General features: G+C 42.5%; 1 protein-coding gene across 3 annotated transcripts; it reads right to left on the bottom strand.

Annotated features, from left to right (window-relative positions):
* Positions 1-1,280: 1,280 nt before the first annotated feature.
* Positions 1,281-17,924, bottom strand: spinb (spindlin b). Of its 3 annotated transcripts, none has more exons than XM_061261662.1 (6): positions 17,788-17,924; positions 11,683-11,904; positions 10,132-10,180; positions 7,375-7,628; positions 6,081-6,314; positions 1,281-5,166 (listed from the first exon to the last, which is right to left on the bottom strand). In XM_061261662.1, exons 2-6 carry the CDS (start codon positions 11,732-11,734, stop codon positions 4,967-4,969), a joined length of 789 nt encoding a protein of 262 aa, XP_061117646.1. In that variant the 5' UTR covers positions 11,735-11,904; positions 17,788-17,924; the 3' UTR covers positions 1,281-4,966. The 3 variants fall into 3 exon arrangements, with proteins under 3 accessions (XP_061117646.1, XP_061117644.1, XP_061117645.1); XM_061261660.1 differs by lacking the exon at positions 17,788-17,924 and adding an exon at positions 17,620-17,757; XM_061261661.1 differs by lacking the exon at positions 17,788-17,924 and adding an exon at positions 17,558-17,669.
* Between the last annotated feature and the right edge of the window lie 659 nt (positions 17,925-18,583).

Here is an 18,583-nt window from a genome sequence, read left to right as displayed (position 1 = left end):
AGTGTTTGCAAGAAGGCAGTCATTATTATTTACACTGTGATCATGCTATTGAACAGAGACTAAGGTAACTGAACAGAAACTGAAACTGAATTGGACCAGAAAATGACCAGAAAATGGAATCGGGTGAAAATGCCAAGCTGAGCCTTATTAAATGTATTGCATTTAATTTATTTCCAGTCATGTTTGAGAAATATATTTTAGGATACTTTGTCATGTTTGTGTATGCAGCCATTGTGGAACACTAGATTAATGAACATGGCTTGCAGTCAGATTTTCCTATACTTGTCATATGCAAACACACTTAGCACCCTCATGTGGCACATTTCAAAATGCACTGCATCGATGTTACTGAGCTATATGACACGTAAAAAGTAGGTACTGCTTGTTGATAGAAAATAAACTTGTAAACTTCCATTCTTTGAATACTAAAAAGCATAGCATAATATAGCAAGAAAACTTTCAAGTTGCCCATACCCATATTCTTAAAAAATTACTACTTTTACTATACATTTATTTTATGAGTATATTGTTAGCCTGAGGCGTAATATGATCATCATTGGTAGAGCCGCCAAATTAGCCGAAGATTTTCTATTTAATTTTCTCCCAGTCTGGAAATGCGTATTTCTGTAATTGTAGAGCCTCATCCAATCGCTCCACCGTCCTCAATGGCTTCATAAGAGCCGGCTGGCTTCCGTAATTGCCGCAGCCATCTCCCGCTTCATTTCGCTCTTCAGTCCGGCAGCTGCGCTCTGCCGTTAACGGCCCATAGGAATGTACAGCTGGAGCACGCGCATTGCAGCCGTCGGATCAACCAGGGGAGGCGCTGTTGAGCACGGAGATGAGTGACGACCCACCGACTGAGACTCTCATCCAAGGAGATGTTCTGGCAAATTTACATTGAACGCAAAGCTATTGGGACAGACACAAGTTTTGTTGTTGTTGTTCGGTACTCCTGCACATTGGATGTGAAATAAAACAATTAATGTAATGTTAAAGTGCCCTCATGATTATGATTTATGATGACTATATGTTTAGAACAGCATTTCATGTGTATTTTCCTAGTTATGGATGTGATGCTTTGACTTGTGAAAACCTATGCACTTGTAAGTCGCTTTGGATTAAAAGCGTCAGCCAAATGACTAAAATGTAAAATGTAAAATGTTTGGCTTCAGCCAAGTAATGCACATCACTTACTATATTACCGATATTTGAGACTTTGTGTTCCCCCCCCTAAATCACACAATCACAGTGAGGATCAAAGGAAAGGCACTAACACAGAATTTCACATTAATTTTTTATTTTTAAATGTTATGATAGACTTACATAATTATAAAAATTACTTACAGAATTAAGTAACATATTTTAAAGTGTTTATACTTCTAAATGCAAATAACGACCTATCTACATTGTTCCAAAAACAAAATGAACGAGCTGTCCAAGAGAAGCCATTTACCTAGACGTAAAAACCATGAAGACCTTTAATGTACCCTTAGCCAGAAAATTGCACTGTATTATACAAAATAAAATTAGAAAGTGACAGCATCTCAAAGGGACCATAGTGTAGTCTCTTCACTTTGTTCACATATAACTCTGAAAAGAAGCGTGTTTTAACTTAAAATGTACACATTGTTTTATATGCATTTAGAATGACTACAACACACATGCACGCACGCACGCACACACACATACAGACACACACTCACACATGCACACCTTTCCCCGCTGTGAAATAAGGCTGTTTATCCTTATCGTATATTCTTTATGGCACTCATAATGATACATAAAAATAATCTGCCTGTTTTAGAGGAACTGTTATATTATTCAGAAATTATATGATCCCTCAAATGCTGTACAACACCGGCAACTTGTTCTGTAATTGGCACTCTTTTTTGCAACACCAGTGCATTTGATCCTCTTAGTTAAAAGAAGATTAAAAAAATAAGAGCCCTATTCAATCAAGCCGCAAAGCACTTTGTCTAAGTATGAAACTAATCAAAAGGTTCCCCCTTCAATGCTTACAGAAAATACTGCAGTGAGTTCTGGGATAACTCAAATACACAAAAAAAACAAAAACATGCAGGAGATGAAGAAAACCTATAAGGATGGCTACTCAAACTTTATCGACAAAGTGCATTGCAGTTGGATTGAATCTCGGCCTAACTGAAAACAAAACTCACAACTAGCATACGTAAGGAACGTAAATGACTGTTTTCTTTTATCAAAAAAAGAAAAGAAAAAAGAATCAGACATGCAGTACACAGTAAGTAACAAACTTTTCTACACATGCAAAAAGAAGGGTCCGTTCTCTAAATAACGTTCAATGCAGAACTGACATCAAACACGGTACATTACTACAGTAGGTAAACGTGAAAGGACAGTAAACCTCACAGACATGCCTGGCTGGGCCTTGCATCGACACAAGCCCCTTGGCAGTTTGGAAATAAAACGGAACCCCATAAACAAGGTCCTTGCATTTAGTTACCAGGGTAACAAGAGGTGAATGTCACTCTGAAACTTGAACCCCAAGCGAACGACTGTCCCATACGTATTAGAAAGCGATAAACGTTGGGTTTCTATTTGCACACAGGAGTGATTTAAGCGGTATTTTTGAGCAGGTTCCTGTTATTTTTATACACAAAGCAAGCAGCAGCAGCATATGGGGGAGGTCAGCTTTATGGAGAGAATAGAAAAAAAGCACTGATATACACAGTAACAATATAAACAATATAAACATTATTAACAATACTACATTTTCAGCTGCCAATACTATTCATTTTTTTGGCCACCTGGAATATCCATTCTTGTTGAGCAAGGCCTCGATTTGTTTATCCTTGTTGAGGAAGGCCTCAGTTCAGTCTTCATGTGTGATGTCCTTTCTATTCTGAAATTAATTTAGGTAACGTCGCTGTATTTTTACAATTTATTTATTTATTTATTTTTTAATTGTCAATTATGTTTCAATTCTCACTGAACACAACGGGGTAGATCCATGAGGTTTATGGTGGTGCCGAATGCCACCGACACACAGCTACCGTTATAAACACATATGCCAAAGGCTTTCCGGTCGCTTTGGTATTGGCATAAAAGAGCCTCATTTCAGCTCAAATCTCCTTTAGACACCTCGACGACTCCGCCACTAAAATCTTCACCGACTTTCAGCAGCCGGAGAGAGTGGTGCGCAGAGAGACCGGCTGATTATCTGGGGCGTCAACCCAAAAGCGTCGCTGACCGCAGATTGTCACGATCGGCCACTTACAATGACAAGACTACACGTTGTCAATTGTCAATACATCACCGTGTACCGTCAGGACAAAAGCCAGCACTGCTTCTGTAACAGAGCACAGAGCACAGTTCACTGCCAGTTCAGAGAGTACCTGCTGTTCTTCATATGAAGACGTAGCTTCCCTCTGGCAGTTAACTGGACATCCTTCTGTTAATTCTCTCGAAGACATTACATCATTTACATGCTGATTTTCAACAGACTGGCAGCTAATATTACTGTTGTTTCCGTCAAGCTGGTGTCCGTCACAAACATGGTAGCACAGTCATTAAGGTGAATATGGTGATGGCAAAAAATATTTGAGCAGTTTTAAGAATATACCCCTATTAGTTTTTCACTGAAATTGTTTCAACAAAATTAAGGACAATTCACACCGGCATCAGACTGAAAGAGGCCTTGGTCTCCAAAACTGGGTTTATTATTTTGCTTCCGCTGTGTAGAAATACAGTAGGAATCTTCAGTGGCTTATCGGATTCACAGAAACACTGTCCACTGTCACAAAGAACAGCATCTATGGCTGTGGGTTCTTAGTCGTTTACGGTTATTCTGGAAGCCTCTGGAATATTCCATAGAGGCCTTTGTTTACCAATTTTGGACAGTGGATTTTGTTGTGAAGGGAATGCACTGAAAATCTGTTCCGGTGTTCTGATATCAGTCATAGGTTTAAGGAGGCATGTGCCTTAAGGCTTAAACTGAATTAGGCAAAATGAAAGCAGCTGAGTTGGGCATACAAATTCCAAACAGTTGTTAGCACGCCCTTAAAAACAACTATAATTTGCCCTGTTGCATACTCAAGTTGATAAATATGGGAAACACATTGTTGCTATTAAATGACATTTCAAATACTGTTCATTTCACTTGAAGTTATTCAATTTTACTTTGTCACTTTGTGACTAAAAGCAAGCAGTGCATTTTGACAAAGGGTGAATAGCTTACAGTACCATTGTTAGGAACTAAGCTAATTTCTCAGAAAATACTTAAGATGGGAGGATAAAGACAAAAACAATAAAATGCGTTCTGAAAATAAAATTCAATTCCAACTCAGATTAAAGGAGACTATGAATCTATACATGTCATTGTAAAATTTGAAACAATAAAGACAATATTTTAGTTGGTTTTTAATTTGCCACAGGATTAAGTCTTTATACAAATCTTAAGTCTTCAAAATCTGGATGTTTTACACTGTACTGTTGATCAGATTTAGAGTGAATAGAAAGTAGCACAGATCAAAAGGATTTTAAGATTTCCAAAGAAAATCAAACTTTAGAAGTGTTTAAATATCTTTTTTAGAACTGCCGTTAAGCATTAAATTCTCTTAAGTATTTTAAGGATATATGTATGCGTCTATGCCCCATAAACTATCTAAGTAAACATATTATAGAAAGATAGAAACCCTTTCTTTTCATGACAACAAAAACAATATATTGATTCTTTCCAGACTTGGTCTCTATTGCAGAAAACACAGCTGACCAATATTTTAAAGCTGTGCAGGGCTTCGACTGGAAATAAACAAGATCCCTTTGATGATAGTCGCAAGGGGGGGGGAAGGCAGGCTTTCCTCGACAGCCTGTGACGGAATCGTCCACCTGGTCCTCAAGTGGTCGTGTGGGAAAAAAAACATCCAAAGCGATTTTGGCAAAGTCTGTAGGATTATCTTTGACGTCTCTCCTCTCCCAGTGGGAACGCCTAGGACGTTTTGACCAAATCGTAGACGTAAATGTGGAAGTCGTCATCGAACTTGATGAAATACACGGATGGCTTAGCCTCCACCTGATGGATGACCATGCCAGTCCTTTTGGTGCCGTCTTCTTTGGCGTACTCCACCTGTTTGCCCACCAAGCTATCCACCACCTCCCCTGGCTCTCTCTCCGCAGGAGGGGAGTCGTCTGCGAGAGAGACAAAATGGCCGCCTAAGTTACATCAGCAATCGCATGTTAATTCGGCTGGTGTCTGCGTGGGACTTAAGACTACTACCGTTAGTGGATTACAGTTAATCATGTATCCAGCTCCAAACTGATGGTCTTTCGCAGCTTATCTGATGCAATATCATGTTAAGCATCTGTTTACAACATCCTATGCCTGGGTCATTAATATTGCTCCCCCGTCATTTTGCCTTACTGGGAATTTATATTGAGGCTTTGGATTATTGATTATTGATCTTTCAGATGACTGCTAGCTTGTCCTTGAGTCCTGTTTAAGGACTATCCTGAAGTCACTACAGTATGTCTGGGTTGCAAACACAGCAGTTAAAAAGATGGAGCTGAGGGTGAAATGTGGGTAATATCTTATTCTGCCAGAGACAGTCATTTGAGCACTACAAGAAATATGTGGTTAACATGTAATGAGCTAATATTTTTGTGCCGTGCTTTCACTTCAAACCAATGGCTAGCTAACCTGACCCCACTGATGCAAAAACACGATGCAAAAACAACGGTAAGTTTAGTATTTTATGCTTGCAAAAGTGGCAATGAGAAGTGCTGTCAGATATGCTTAACTTCAGCCTTTTGGCCAAAATGTAAAATACACAAGACTCAACATGCCCATCGTTCATTGTCCTTCCCTCACGTCAACTGACCAATGCCAGAAAAAAAGAGAAGTGCAACATAAAAGGTATGTGTGGTTTCTCAGAGTAAACATGCTGCCATGCTCAATGATACTGAATCACCACGTACACACTAGCGGTGCCTAAATATTGTATTTTTCTGGTGCAATGCTAGAGCAACCCTCCAAGTGTACAGCACAACGCTAAAACACACTGAATGCTAACACTGAGTCCACACTACCGTCAGGAGGCACTCACTTGAATCGGGCATAATCCGCAGGTCCCCCTCTTTGTAGTCGTCCAGAAGCTGGTACATGTATAAAACGGGGTCCTTCTCGTACGTGATGTAAAACCACGTGTTCATGATGGGGGCGCGCGCCAGCACCATGCCCCTCCACTCGTCCTTGGACCCGTCCTCCGTCTCGAACATGTGCTCCACCGCTTTCCCGATCATGGTGTCCGCCAGGTGGGCGTCGCTGATCCGGGAGGAGGCTGCAGGACAGGAAGCACTTCAGCAACGCGGCCGCGGAACAGGAAGCACTTCAGCAACGCGGCCGTGGAACAGGAAGCACTTCAGCAACGCGGCCGCGGAACAGGAAGCGCTTCAGCAACGCGGCCGCGGAACGGGAAGCGCTTCAGCAACGCGGCCGCGGAACAGGAAGCGCTTCAGCAACGCGGCCGCGGAACAGGAAGTACTTCAGCAACGCGGCCGCGGAGCGGGAAACAGAACACCTGCTCCTTTCACCACAGTGTAGAGTGCTGGTGTCAAACTCCTGTAGGGCTGCAGCATCTGCTGGTTTTCTGGATGTTTTCGACACCAGTGGTTCATCCAAGTATTTGACTGGCTAAAGAATCTACAATTCTCATCACCGGTGGTTCATTCAAGTCTTGGCTGAAGAATCTATACGCCTTATTCTCGAGGCCTTAATTGACAGCAGATTGAAAGGAAACCACAAAAACCCACAGACCTGCGGCCCCCTGGGAATTTAGTTTGACACCCCGGCTATGGAGCCTGTAAATAAAATGATTACATTATATATTACAAATGAATGGTATATGAACTATGCGAACGTTCGAAGCCTGGACACCCAATACAAAGAAACAGTGACCAGAGGAAGATAACCAGACGGGGAAGGATTATCTTCCTGTTGACACGGTGAAAATCATGATCAACAGATCCAGAGAGAGCAACAAAAAAGCTGCTAAAATTACATCAGCAATAGCATGTTCATTTGGCCAGTGTCTGTGAGGGATTTACACTACTGCTATTAATGGATTTCAGTTGATCACATAATAAATAAACAAATAAATGACTATCATATTATGCTATATTTTTGGAGTCACAAAATGCCTGTCCCCAAAACTACTCAAACACAATTTCTCCAATCCCCACTTCAATAATCAAGAAACTAATACGAGCAGATAATTATGAAACGGAGAAGCCAGTGCCGTGATTAGAACCATTGTTCGAATCAAAAAAAACCCTTTATCACAGCCGGTGCCCAACGCTGCAAAGAGCCTGAGGTTGGAGCCCCACTCCGCCGGAGCTCACCGATTCTGTCCGGGAGGACCTCCAGGTTCTGCACCCGCTCGTCTTTGTGGAGCTCCAGCCCGTAGACGCAGTCGAAGCCGTCGTACTTGATGAGGTACAGCGAGGGGTTGACGGGCACCTGGTCCAGCACCGTGCCCTTCCACTGTGTGGCGGGGCTGCCGCCCTCCTTCCAGTTGTGCTGTATCCTGCAGCCCACGATGTTCCTCCTGGGCTGGGAGACGGGCTTGCTGGGCCCCACGCTGCTCTTCTGCTTCCTAGAGGGAAAACGAAGCGGAACGCAAAACGCACAACCATTAGCAAGGGCCTGTATCACAAAGCGGGATCACTGAGTTAACTGAGCTATTTTTACTTCAGTCCAGATTTGGGAGGGTTCTGGGTTTTAAGTCTGTGAAGTTAGCCGGCTAACTCCGTAATCCTGCTTCATGATGCAGGCCTCAGGACTCAACCACAAACAAGGGGTTTAAATGGACTGAGTGACTGCATAACCTATACCGCCAACACAATTCTAGTTGCAACGGAGCTAGCTAGATTTTAATGGCTTCTGACAAACATAATGACGAACATGTTGGACAAGTTAATTTTACCCAAACACCCATGCCATAGCTCCATGTTCACGTGTGCATCAGTGCAGACATTACACACACAAAAACCCCTGATCCTAATGCTGTGCTCCCGCTATAAACGCGATTGTTATCCGTGTGTATTTGATGTCAGACTGGCAAGCAAAATGGGAGTTTCTTCACAGACTGCCTTGTGTAGTCCCAATATGCCCAATATGGCGTTTCATACTTGCTAACGGGAGTAATTTCACCTAAGACTGGTGCAAGTAATGAGTGTGAACAATTGACATTATGAAAATGTCATTTTGGCCTTTCTTTAAAGAAAGAGAGAGAGAAAAAAAAAAAGAAGCTTTTTGGAAAGGAAGCCTTTCAAACACATCAAAAGGTCAATGGCTTTACTTCTCTCGCCGTATCACTTCAAATCTCATTTGAAAGAAGTGCTCCTTCGCTTCAAACGGCGTTACAAAGGGACCCGAGAATGAAGAAATGCAAATGCGGGCTTCCTCGCAGTGTTTGTCAGTGGAAGCGAGCGCTGCTCGACGTAGTAGCTGCTGGTTCCACAGAAAGCAGGGGAGCGCAATGAGTCAAAGGCAGCACCTGTGTCTCCCGGGTCCCTGCCTTTCAGTACTGTTTGTCGGTGCATTGTTGATTGCAGGTGGCTGAGTGCAACCGATGGCAAGGCGCGATTTTGCAACAGAATTCTGCAACCCGCTGCGCCGCCCAACAAATGATTTTCAAATCGGGAAAAACACAGGCTTTTTGAACATTTTGGACATTTCATGAACACATGAGGACCAAAACGAGCAGCAATAGTCAATCAAGGCTACTTTGATTTGTAGGTGAATTATTGTTGATATACTGTACATTCAATAAGAAAACTATCTGCCCATAATATACAAGAGAGACCACTCTTGGGAGTGTATTCCAGTCATCAGGTGATTTAGGATAGCGGGCAGTACCAGCCAGAGAACTTAGTCAATTTCTTAGTACTATCGGCACACTGACATTGGAAGCTTAAATTACATTAAGCAAGCCAGTTCGCAATAAGAGCTTTAAAATAGCTTGTTCTGAAGCAGGAATGAACTTCGTTGAGAGTTTTCAAAACTTCTTTAAGGACAGTGGGGAATTTCATCATTTTCCATGGACTGCAGGTATGTACCCTTTCCGGAACCGTGGGAATCACTTCCAATTGCTTCGGAAGCCACTTACAATAGAAAACTCTAAAGCGAATTCAAGCAAGCCCTTTGAAACCCAACCCAAATCCCCAACTGTGCTCGTCAAAGTCTGGGACATAGCAGCAGGGATAACAAAATTTTGATCTGTTTGATTTAACTTTGTAAAAGTATTGCGACTTTCTATGCCGTTTAATGGCCACATGCCCATTTGTTAACTCATTTGGAATACTGCAAGTCTGGCCTCAAAAACTGTGTCATCGATAGCATTCAGAACATAAACTACCGCTGCATAGCAACAACAACAGAAACAAGATGCTAATCGCAGTGCAGATTAGCATCGTTCCCCGTACAAAGTACTGTCACAGTTTCAAAGGTGACGGCCAGTTCATTTTCTTCTTCTCTGGTGTTAAGGGTGAGTCTCCCTCATTATGCTTAATGCACATGGCAGACAGCAATGCTGTGGGCACCTTCACCCTGCTGCACTGGAGGACTGCAGGGTCAATGCAGGCCCTGCCAGACACATTTGCATATTGTACAATAACACTCTTTAAACAAATAGGGTCATAAAAATAAATTACTCTTTTGCCTTTTGTGAGGATTTTATCTATGCTGTACACACATACACCAATTTAAATACAGTCCTACCAGCCAAACTTTCATCAACACCTCCATTAATTGTATGTAAGAAAGATAAATAAATGAAAGGATGGCAATGATACTGTAGCAAGGTACCTGATATTTGACTTGTGTATGAAACCTATCAGCAATCACTGAATTACACTAATAATACAGTGGCTTCAGAAAGTATTCACACCCCTTCACTTTTTACAAAACAAGAGCTTGCGGGCCATTAATGAGGCCTATGTGAACGATTCATTGGCAACCTGCGTGGGAATGTGTCAAATCAAACGGTCGCCGTCTCAATTGGTGGAAGCATGTCGCTTCCTTAAAATGTCCATGCGTTTCAGGCTACAGGCCTAAGTATGCGAAAGAACAAACGTCTGACTTGTACAAAAACTTACTTGTGGGAGTTTTTCTTTTTCATCATACTTGCAGAAACACCTGCGTGCCCTAAAATAGGAGAATAAAAATAAAGACTGTTAATACCCATTAGTACAGTGTGAAAATCCGTATCCGCCATTAGGGCTGCAATGGTTCGGTTGGCGGTGTTGGTGTCACCGGTTTGTGACACCAAACATAATTCTGTTTCGGCGGAGAAGAAAATAACATTGCCACGGGCCGATCTGATTTTCCATTTCTTTTCAGTAGCGTACTCCACACTTGTGAAGCAATGCTGGCACACTTCATCGCCACCTCCCCCCCCGCCCTGTCACTACAGACGCAAAAACACAAAATCCATAATGCTCCCAAACAGCGGACTCAAACAAAGTCCGAGGACTCGGCTTTTTCTCACACACCTGCCATTCTAAATCTGACTGACTGACAGGGCTTTCAGCCGTAAGCTGCACTCACTGCAGCCTCACCTGTGCAAATAGTTCCGCTCAATTTTTAATTTAAAGTAAATGAGTACGGTTTATCTCTGTATTCCTTATTTTCAATTTTGTATGACGACAAAGAGAATTGGCCAATATAACTTTCAAGACCACATTTTTAAGAAGCAAAGCGTGATGGGCTATTTTGGCTATAGCTGGACTTCTGGAGGCAAGCGACCCATGCACGTGCAAAACAAACCATGAGCATGGTTTCACCATGGTTTGGATGGTACATGAATGGTTGCATTCCTATCCTCCACTGTGTAGGTATTGGATAGCTAATGAAGTTTACACTGAACGAAAGGTGGAAATGATTCTACCAGACATGTTGTCAGTAGCGAATGTTTTGAACTAGAGTTTCCATTTTCAAATGAGAATGAATAAATAAATTACTCATTGAAGATAAACTCATTTGAGATATCTTCACATACACAGAATAAACACAGTGAAAAACATGGTGAAAGTTGTCATATGAAAGAAAACACATTTTCTATGGCAGCTGGAATATGAAAGGAAAAGCATAAATGCTATCATTATTTCTAAAATCAACTAACATGGCAAATTATTTTTCCACGCTGTTCTGTAATTCTAAAGGTTAATTAGCAAGCCGTTTCCTGATTGGAAAACATCAAAATCAATGCAAAAGGGTGAGAGATAAGGTCATCCGGTCATGGACACTAGCACCAATAAAATGCACCATATGTGCAGAAGGTTACACTGTCAGACAGGGCTGTTCTTACAGAGCCCTATGCAAATGTAGCCTTTTAAGATGTTCCCCCATTCCCATTAGAAAGTAACATATCTCCTCAAAGAAATTTAATTGAACATATTTAACCACATTATTATACCATGCATCTTACATATGCTGCAGAAACATAATTAAGTGCGCTTCTGTGGGTTAATCTTATTGCCAAGGGATTTCAAAACATTAATGGATATTTAGACATAAATCAGGGCTTTCATTGTAATGTGTGCTAGACAGTGAGAAATCTGTTCATTTCATTGGCCTGCAGAGACCGTGCGCCTCCCCGACATCCAATCACAGGCACAGCGGAGTGGAGAGACGGGGCGGGGGCGTACCTGCATCAGCTCTGGGTCTCTGGCCTGCAGTCTTTCCGAATGGGGTCTTCATTCATCTGGAACGAGGTGAGCAGCCAAGCTGCCGGACTAGGGTGAAAAAGCTTCCTCTACCCGGGCCGGTGAGGACGCGACAGCAGGGGAAAGAGTGGCACCACCATGCAGGTCCAGGCGCTCCCTCTGGGACCTTCTCACCCCTCAGGGTCCAGAACGGAGCTCCAGAGTCTGGGGAAACACGGAGACCTTCGTCACGCCAACAATCCCACAGCATTTGCACTGAAGAACAAAAAGCGCCCAGTGCGATGTATTCATTCGTCACGCTTCTCTGTTTGTTCTTGGTAAATGGACTGCACTTATACAACGCTTTTATCCAAAGTGCTTTACAATTGATACCAATTGATACCCACTCGCACACACCAACAGTGACAAGGAACCAACCAGCTGGTTAGGAGCAATTGGGGGTTAGGCGTCTTGCCCAGGGACACACCCAGGGAAGGGAAATCGAATCGGCAACCCTTCAACTGCCAGACTTGACCACTCTTACCTCCTCAGCTAATGTCGCTCCCAACATTAATTATTAAGCCGGGAATACACCAAGCCGAGAACAGCAACGTCAGGCGAGCATCGGGGTAAAGTCTACTACCAAAATAAAGACACCCACCAGAAACATCTACAGCAGTGGTCTCCAACCCTGGTCCTGGAGAGCTACGTGGTGTGCTGGTTCACCTCAAAATCAGCACCCAGGTAAGCAAGTGAGGCAAGTTAACAGTGTAATAAACTGCTCTACATGATTAAATAAGTGCAGAGTAACAACGAAAAACCAGCAGGCCTGTAGCTCTCCAGGACCAGGGTTGGAGGCCACTGATCTACAGGACTTGGTATTCTGAGCATACCCACTTGATTTTAAAACTGCCTATTGCAGTTAAACGACCAAGCGGTACATCTCTGTGACTGCTGGCAGCTGCAAAGGAACCCATCTTTGCATTGTTTGGCTCAGAATTGTACTGTAGAAGTACTGGGACTTCTAGATTTTGCTCAAATGAGCACTGTGTGAGCACGGTTTTCCCCCACTTTAAGCATTGTCTGTATCGATTTCAAAACCTGAATTGATTGCTAGTACTCCACCAGAACCTGCATTAGGGTTGTAAGCATAGTAACAACTATCTTTTTTTATTTAATCATACCTGATGCGGTAGCACACCTCTAATTTTCTGAGCCAAAGCAAAACGCTTCAGGAGGAAAAAAATGTCACTCATAACTTTTCAACGTTGATATGACAGCAACAGGGTCGTGCTGTTTCCATGTGGTAGATAAAAACATTACTAGAAGAAAAAGAGTGAAAACAAAGCATTTTACTGAAGTTTGGAGATATGTTACTGTAGCAAGTATGATTAAAGACAAAAAGAAGGAACGAAACCTACCGGACCTGCCAGAGATTTCTTATTGGGAAAAAAAAATGTTTTCTATGTACCGCGATAGCTATATCACGCAGCCCTAACCTGCATGCATGTGTCCAGGTGGATACATGAGGATAAACTAATCTAGAACAGAGCTTTTTGTGTTGTACTGCTGTATGGACCATATCAACAGCTCCGATAATGTATATATAAAATTTAATATATATATCCAGAGAAGGGGATTAAAAAGAGGTGGAACTCCCTCCTAACCGAATACATGTACTATAAATGACAACATGCAGAGGTAAAGAATGCAAACAGATACAAATGAGTCAGGGTATTTCATCAGAAAGTTGGGACCGATCACTCCTGACCAGCACCGAAAAGAGCCCGCCGCTGTAGGCCGACTATCGAGCGTCCTTCAGCTGGAGTATTTCCAGCTTTAAAGAGCTCAAAAATGAGGCCCAGCAGCAATACCGGACAATCTCAAAGAAGGCCACTTCAATTAAAATGTTCACTCCGCTGCAACACTGGGAAAAGTTTATCATCGTTATATTGTTCTGATTGTCCCTCTCCCACTACATCCTTCAGATAACTTCCAATCACCACCACCCCCGCCCCAAAAAAGGCAATTTTCACATCCAGCAGGTGGGGACCGGGGAACCTAAAAACGATCCAATGATCCGACAATGAGAGATGTCATTCACCATGTAATTGCGATCCTGGAGCCGGAATATGAGTCACTCTTCCCACCGGCGACAGACCCTGGCTCAACCATTAAAAGAAAAAAGTAAACAGTTTCCACTGACAGAAAAGTTAATCTGGGCAAACAATGGGCAGACTTTTAAACACAGGTCGACGTCGAATTCTACGCGTGTCTACACTTGTAAGACGCCGGGATTTCAAAGCGGTCCAGCCGAACAGCACCAGATTAACACCAGGGGCCCTGGGAAGCGGACGCAGCGGAGGCACTGGCGGGGAGTCTAATAGCTTATCCTAAAGCCCGGCTGGAATCAGCGCCAGCCGTGTCGGAGATCACAGCGTGACGACGCATAACTGCAGCAGCGCCACACGACGGTGGGGGAAATTGGGCTTATAACTCTCGGGTTTCAGGTTCGCTTCCAGACTCTGCCGCCGAACCCCAGAGCGAAGGTGTTTAAATTCCCCGTGCCTGTTTCTGGGAACGCGGGTGTCGCTTGGAGTTAGGGAGTGGCAGTGTAGCAGTGTTAACGGTTAGGGGGCTGGGTTTGCGACTCGAAGGTGCGATCGATTCCCAGCTCACGGTGGCGCCGTGGCACCGTCGAGTCAGTGCAGTCCGTAAGTAATTGGACAGCGGTACAATTTCTGTTATTTTGTCTGTGTACTCCGGCACATTAGATTTCAAACGAAGTTATAGTGCACACTGTCACCTTCAATTTGACGGTATTTACATCCACATCAGGGGGTCCATCTAGGAATTATATCCGAAATTATACATACTAACCACCAATTTATATACATTACACATTTCAATACAGCCTAAATTTGCTCAACAGTTAGGCTAGAACTAATAACAAAGCTTCCAAAATTCTGTAAATGCAGAACAAAGGACAACAGGCCAAAAAATGCACACTATAATTCCATTTAACATGGAACAACATTGGGGTGTCTCGGTGGCACAGCCTGTAGAGCACTGACCGCATGCTCATTGCGAGCCGCGACGTCGGCGGTTCAAATCCGACCGTCCGAGATTTGTCGCATGTCTTCCCCTCTCTCTCGCTCCCATTCTTCCTGTCTCTCTATACTATATACTGCCCAAAAAACATGGAACAACATATACAGTCACCTCCTAGACTCTAAATATTGCTTGGTTTTGAATAATCAGCTCACTGAGGATTCTCATTTTACAACCATGGATTTTTCCACACGGTCAAATATCTGCAACTTACAGAAACAGAGCACTTGGTCACCTTCCTGGGTAATTCAATACAGGTGTTGGCCCTCCCCATAAAACATCTAAAATATCTGCTTTAGTAGCAATGCAATAGAATAAAACTGATTTTTGACTACATAGCATTCAAGTTTCAGAGTGCTGAAAATGTTCACCCTAATATGATCACATAATTTGACTGTTCGCTGTTATGTCCGCTCTGCTAATTGAGCTGACGTAGCTTGTGTACAGGAAGACTGCGTAACCGGTACGGGAATATCGCGGGAACAACCGGCTGACAAGACAAGGTGCTACTGAGAGTGGATTACCTTGCAAACTGAATGGCTCCCTTCCCTGAGTGATGCGACGACCAATAATGGGCAATTACGCACATTCGAGGTCTGTCACAGTCCAGACTCCATCCGAGGCATAACATGTCTGCACTATACACGAGTGCTTGAACTGGAAGCGGCACTCTAAGGTTCGCTACTAAGCATTTTTCAAGGGGACGCTGTGTGCATTCGCTATTTGGGTTTAGCGGAGAAACAGCTAGCTGTAACAACGACCATCAAGGCCACTTCACAGGAACTAAACAAGGATAAGAGGAGATGGAAGCTCTAAAAGAGAATTGCAGCTGAGGCAACAATATGATCGAAAAATAAATTAAGTAGTCCATTATGCTAAGAAATTACACCAGGTCTGTCGCGAGGCACGCAGTGGCTCTTCAGCATAGCATTGCATATAGTTCCAAAAACAAAAAGTGAAATGCTTTTTCTTTTACAGTTTTCTTAGAAATGTGCAAAAGAACAATCTTGTGTACCTGTAAATTCCTACTGACTGCTAAATAAAACAAGAGACTCGACTTACTACACACAAGTCCCATTTTATCTATAATAATTCAATGTTAATTTCTTTCATGCTTTCATGTCATTTAGATAACAATTTGGTTGTATGTAGACTACAGCACAGCTGAACAATCTTGCCTGAGAACAATAATATTCCTTTCCCCCTCCAACATTCTTTATTTAGTAGGGTTCATGAAGAATCAAGAGTACACATGGCGAAATGTGCAGGGACACCTTATCCGCCTCATATGTTGGCAATTTGATAGCAATTGGGGTCTCAACTTTGAAATTCTGACACCTTATCACATCTGAGGAAATGTTGGAAATGCCGTTTAAACTGGATGCATGCATGGTGAACAAACGAAAAACTCTTGATTACCATGGAGACGAGCGCACTGAAAACCTTTGCTTGAACATATGGTACCTGTATGATATAATTATGCTTAATGCGGCATTCCCAGATACTAGCATGAAGATTTGTTTATTTATTTAGTTATTTCTTTATTTGGGAGGGGATTATTTGCATAATCTAGCTAGCCGTCATTACACGTTTGCAGAGATTACACACATGCATCAACCGGCTTTAACGACAATCTGCAGTGATTTCTAATCTATAGGAGACATGCGAGTAGTATTCCTAATTAACCCAACTCCTTAGTCGCTAATACCTCAACACCACACTGCACCAATACCAAAACAAAAAGGCCCTCCCCCTCAATTAACGATCCTATAAACTGGCCAGTTGTGAAGGTATGCCTGAAGACTAGCGTCGTCGACGGTCTAACGTTACTTCGAGAATATATGGGTTGCAATAATAGTAACGAGTAGACTTTCACAATAACGTAAGGCTATTGAATAGAAAAATGACATGCTAGCATCACCCCATTTTCTCCACACATTCAATGAGTATGTAAAGTGCTTAGGTCTAACATTTAAATCAACTTCCCTCCGCAGACATTTACCTGCAATCTGACCCTAGTTCTGTTGCTAGACGTCTCCAACAACAGCCTTCCCCTCTTCTTTAATTTCTCATTGTATGCGAAAATACATATAAATTGTTTAAAGTACTTGCTACCCAGCTAGGTAGTTAACTTATGTCAAGTTTTATGAAAATTCAGTAACAGAAAACAATCTGAATTTGTAAAATGCATATTTGGCATGACCTTCTGTAGCTAGCTAAACATGACCATTTTCTGCACACCGTTGATCTACAGAATACATCAAGGGATAGGTAACCTGGCGAGCTGGATCTTCATAGCAAGCTAGTGAATGTTAGCCAAATGTAATTTAGTATTTTATTACGCCTGAGATCTCTGATATAATGACCTTAAAATATTACAAATGCAATCCCAGTATTTTCATACAAAAGCCTTGGAAAAACACAAAAATATGAACACTCAATGCAAAATTACACCCAGACATGTAGCCAACATCTTCCAGCATTGACTTGCTAGCTCGCTCGCTAGCTAGCCAGCCAGCCAGCCATACACTGAGACTGCAAACTGGCGTACTAGCCAAGTAGCTTGCTAGCTAGCTACTGGCGGCAGCGTCAAAGTCAGCCATGTTGCACCACTATATTTACAAACCCGCAGCATACAGACCAGCAAAACGGCGCAGTCGAACAAAGGAAGGAAGGACTGTAGCATACTCTGTCTCACATGAAACACATTTCACACAAAAACAGAACAACCTCCTGCCCCACGTAACCCACTCACACACAAACAAACCTGCTGACTTGTCAATGATTGCTTGTTACCAACTCGCCAACGTTAAGTTTACAGACGCTTACCAGGTGTATTGTTAAGATATGTTGCTAGTTTATTTCGTCTCCCGCTCAACAGTCTCAGCCTCCGTTTGCAGGCAACCCAAATTCCACGGCTGAGCCCCTCCCCTCCCCTTCTTTTTTTTGCCAAATAGGGACCTAAAGATTTCAATAGGCAAGCGCGGCGAACAGTACCTTCCTGCTAAATAGTGAGTTATTCTTCACCACCTTGTCCCAAAGATGGTAGAAATGAATGGAACTGAAGATCCGCGCGTGCGCTCATTCTGGGTTTGACTGCGACAATGGGAGAGTCTGCGAACATGCACCAGGGGCGCCGCTGTTCGAGGCACAGAAGTCGCCGTATATGTTGGTTTTTTTCGGCTCACACTATACATTTTTTTCATAGCATATGATACTTAACTGTGGGATATCTGAGCGATATAAAGCCTGGGGCTACATGCAATGCTGGTTTATTTATTGAATGCATAACATATCAATCTTTTGACATTATGTATGAGGAGAGATGCTTTAAAGAATGAAGCTATTGTTATTCGACCTGTTAGAACTGTAGGTGTGAGGGTTTTCCCACCTGAGAAGGATAAATGACAATAAAGTCCAACCATTTTTCCAGACCACATGGAGTCTTTCATTGCATGCAAAAATGATTGTAAATTATGTTACGTTTATGGTTTGTTACAAATAGTATAATGTACTTCCAAATAATATGCATTAAACCAATGGTCAAACTCCTTAACCCTGACAACATGTGCCACAGCGGGGAAATTTAAACTGAAACAAAACACAAATAGGAACTTGTCAAATATTGAAATGTCATCAAAATGTCCTTACCTACATGTTAAATGAGAATCCCACCGATTCTGGCAGCTGGTGCAACAAAATGGTTTATTTGCAGTGGCACACTAAGATTACACAGGGAAATAGCTCTCTATTGATGGTCCACATATTTTATACTATGTCATGTTAACAAATC

The sequence above is a fragment of the Conger conger genome, chromosome 11 (genome assembly GCF_963514075.1).
Source record: "Conger conger chromosome 11, fConCon1.1, whole genome shotgun sequence".
Taxonomy (NCBI): domain Eukaryota; kingdom Metazoa; phylum Chordata; class Actinopteri; order Anguilliformes; family Congridae; genus Conger; species Conger conger.
This window is presented reverse-complemented; position numbering and strand designations above follow the sequence as displayed.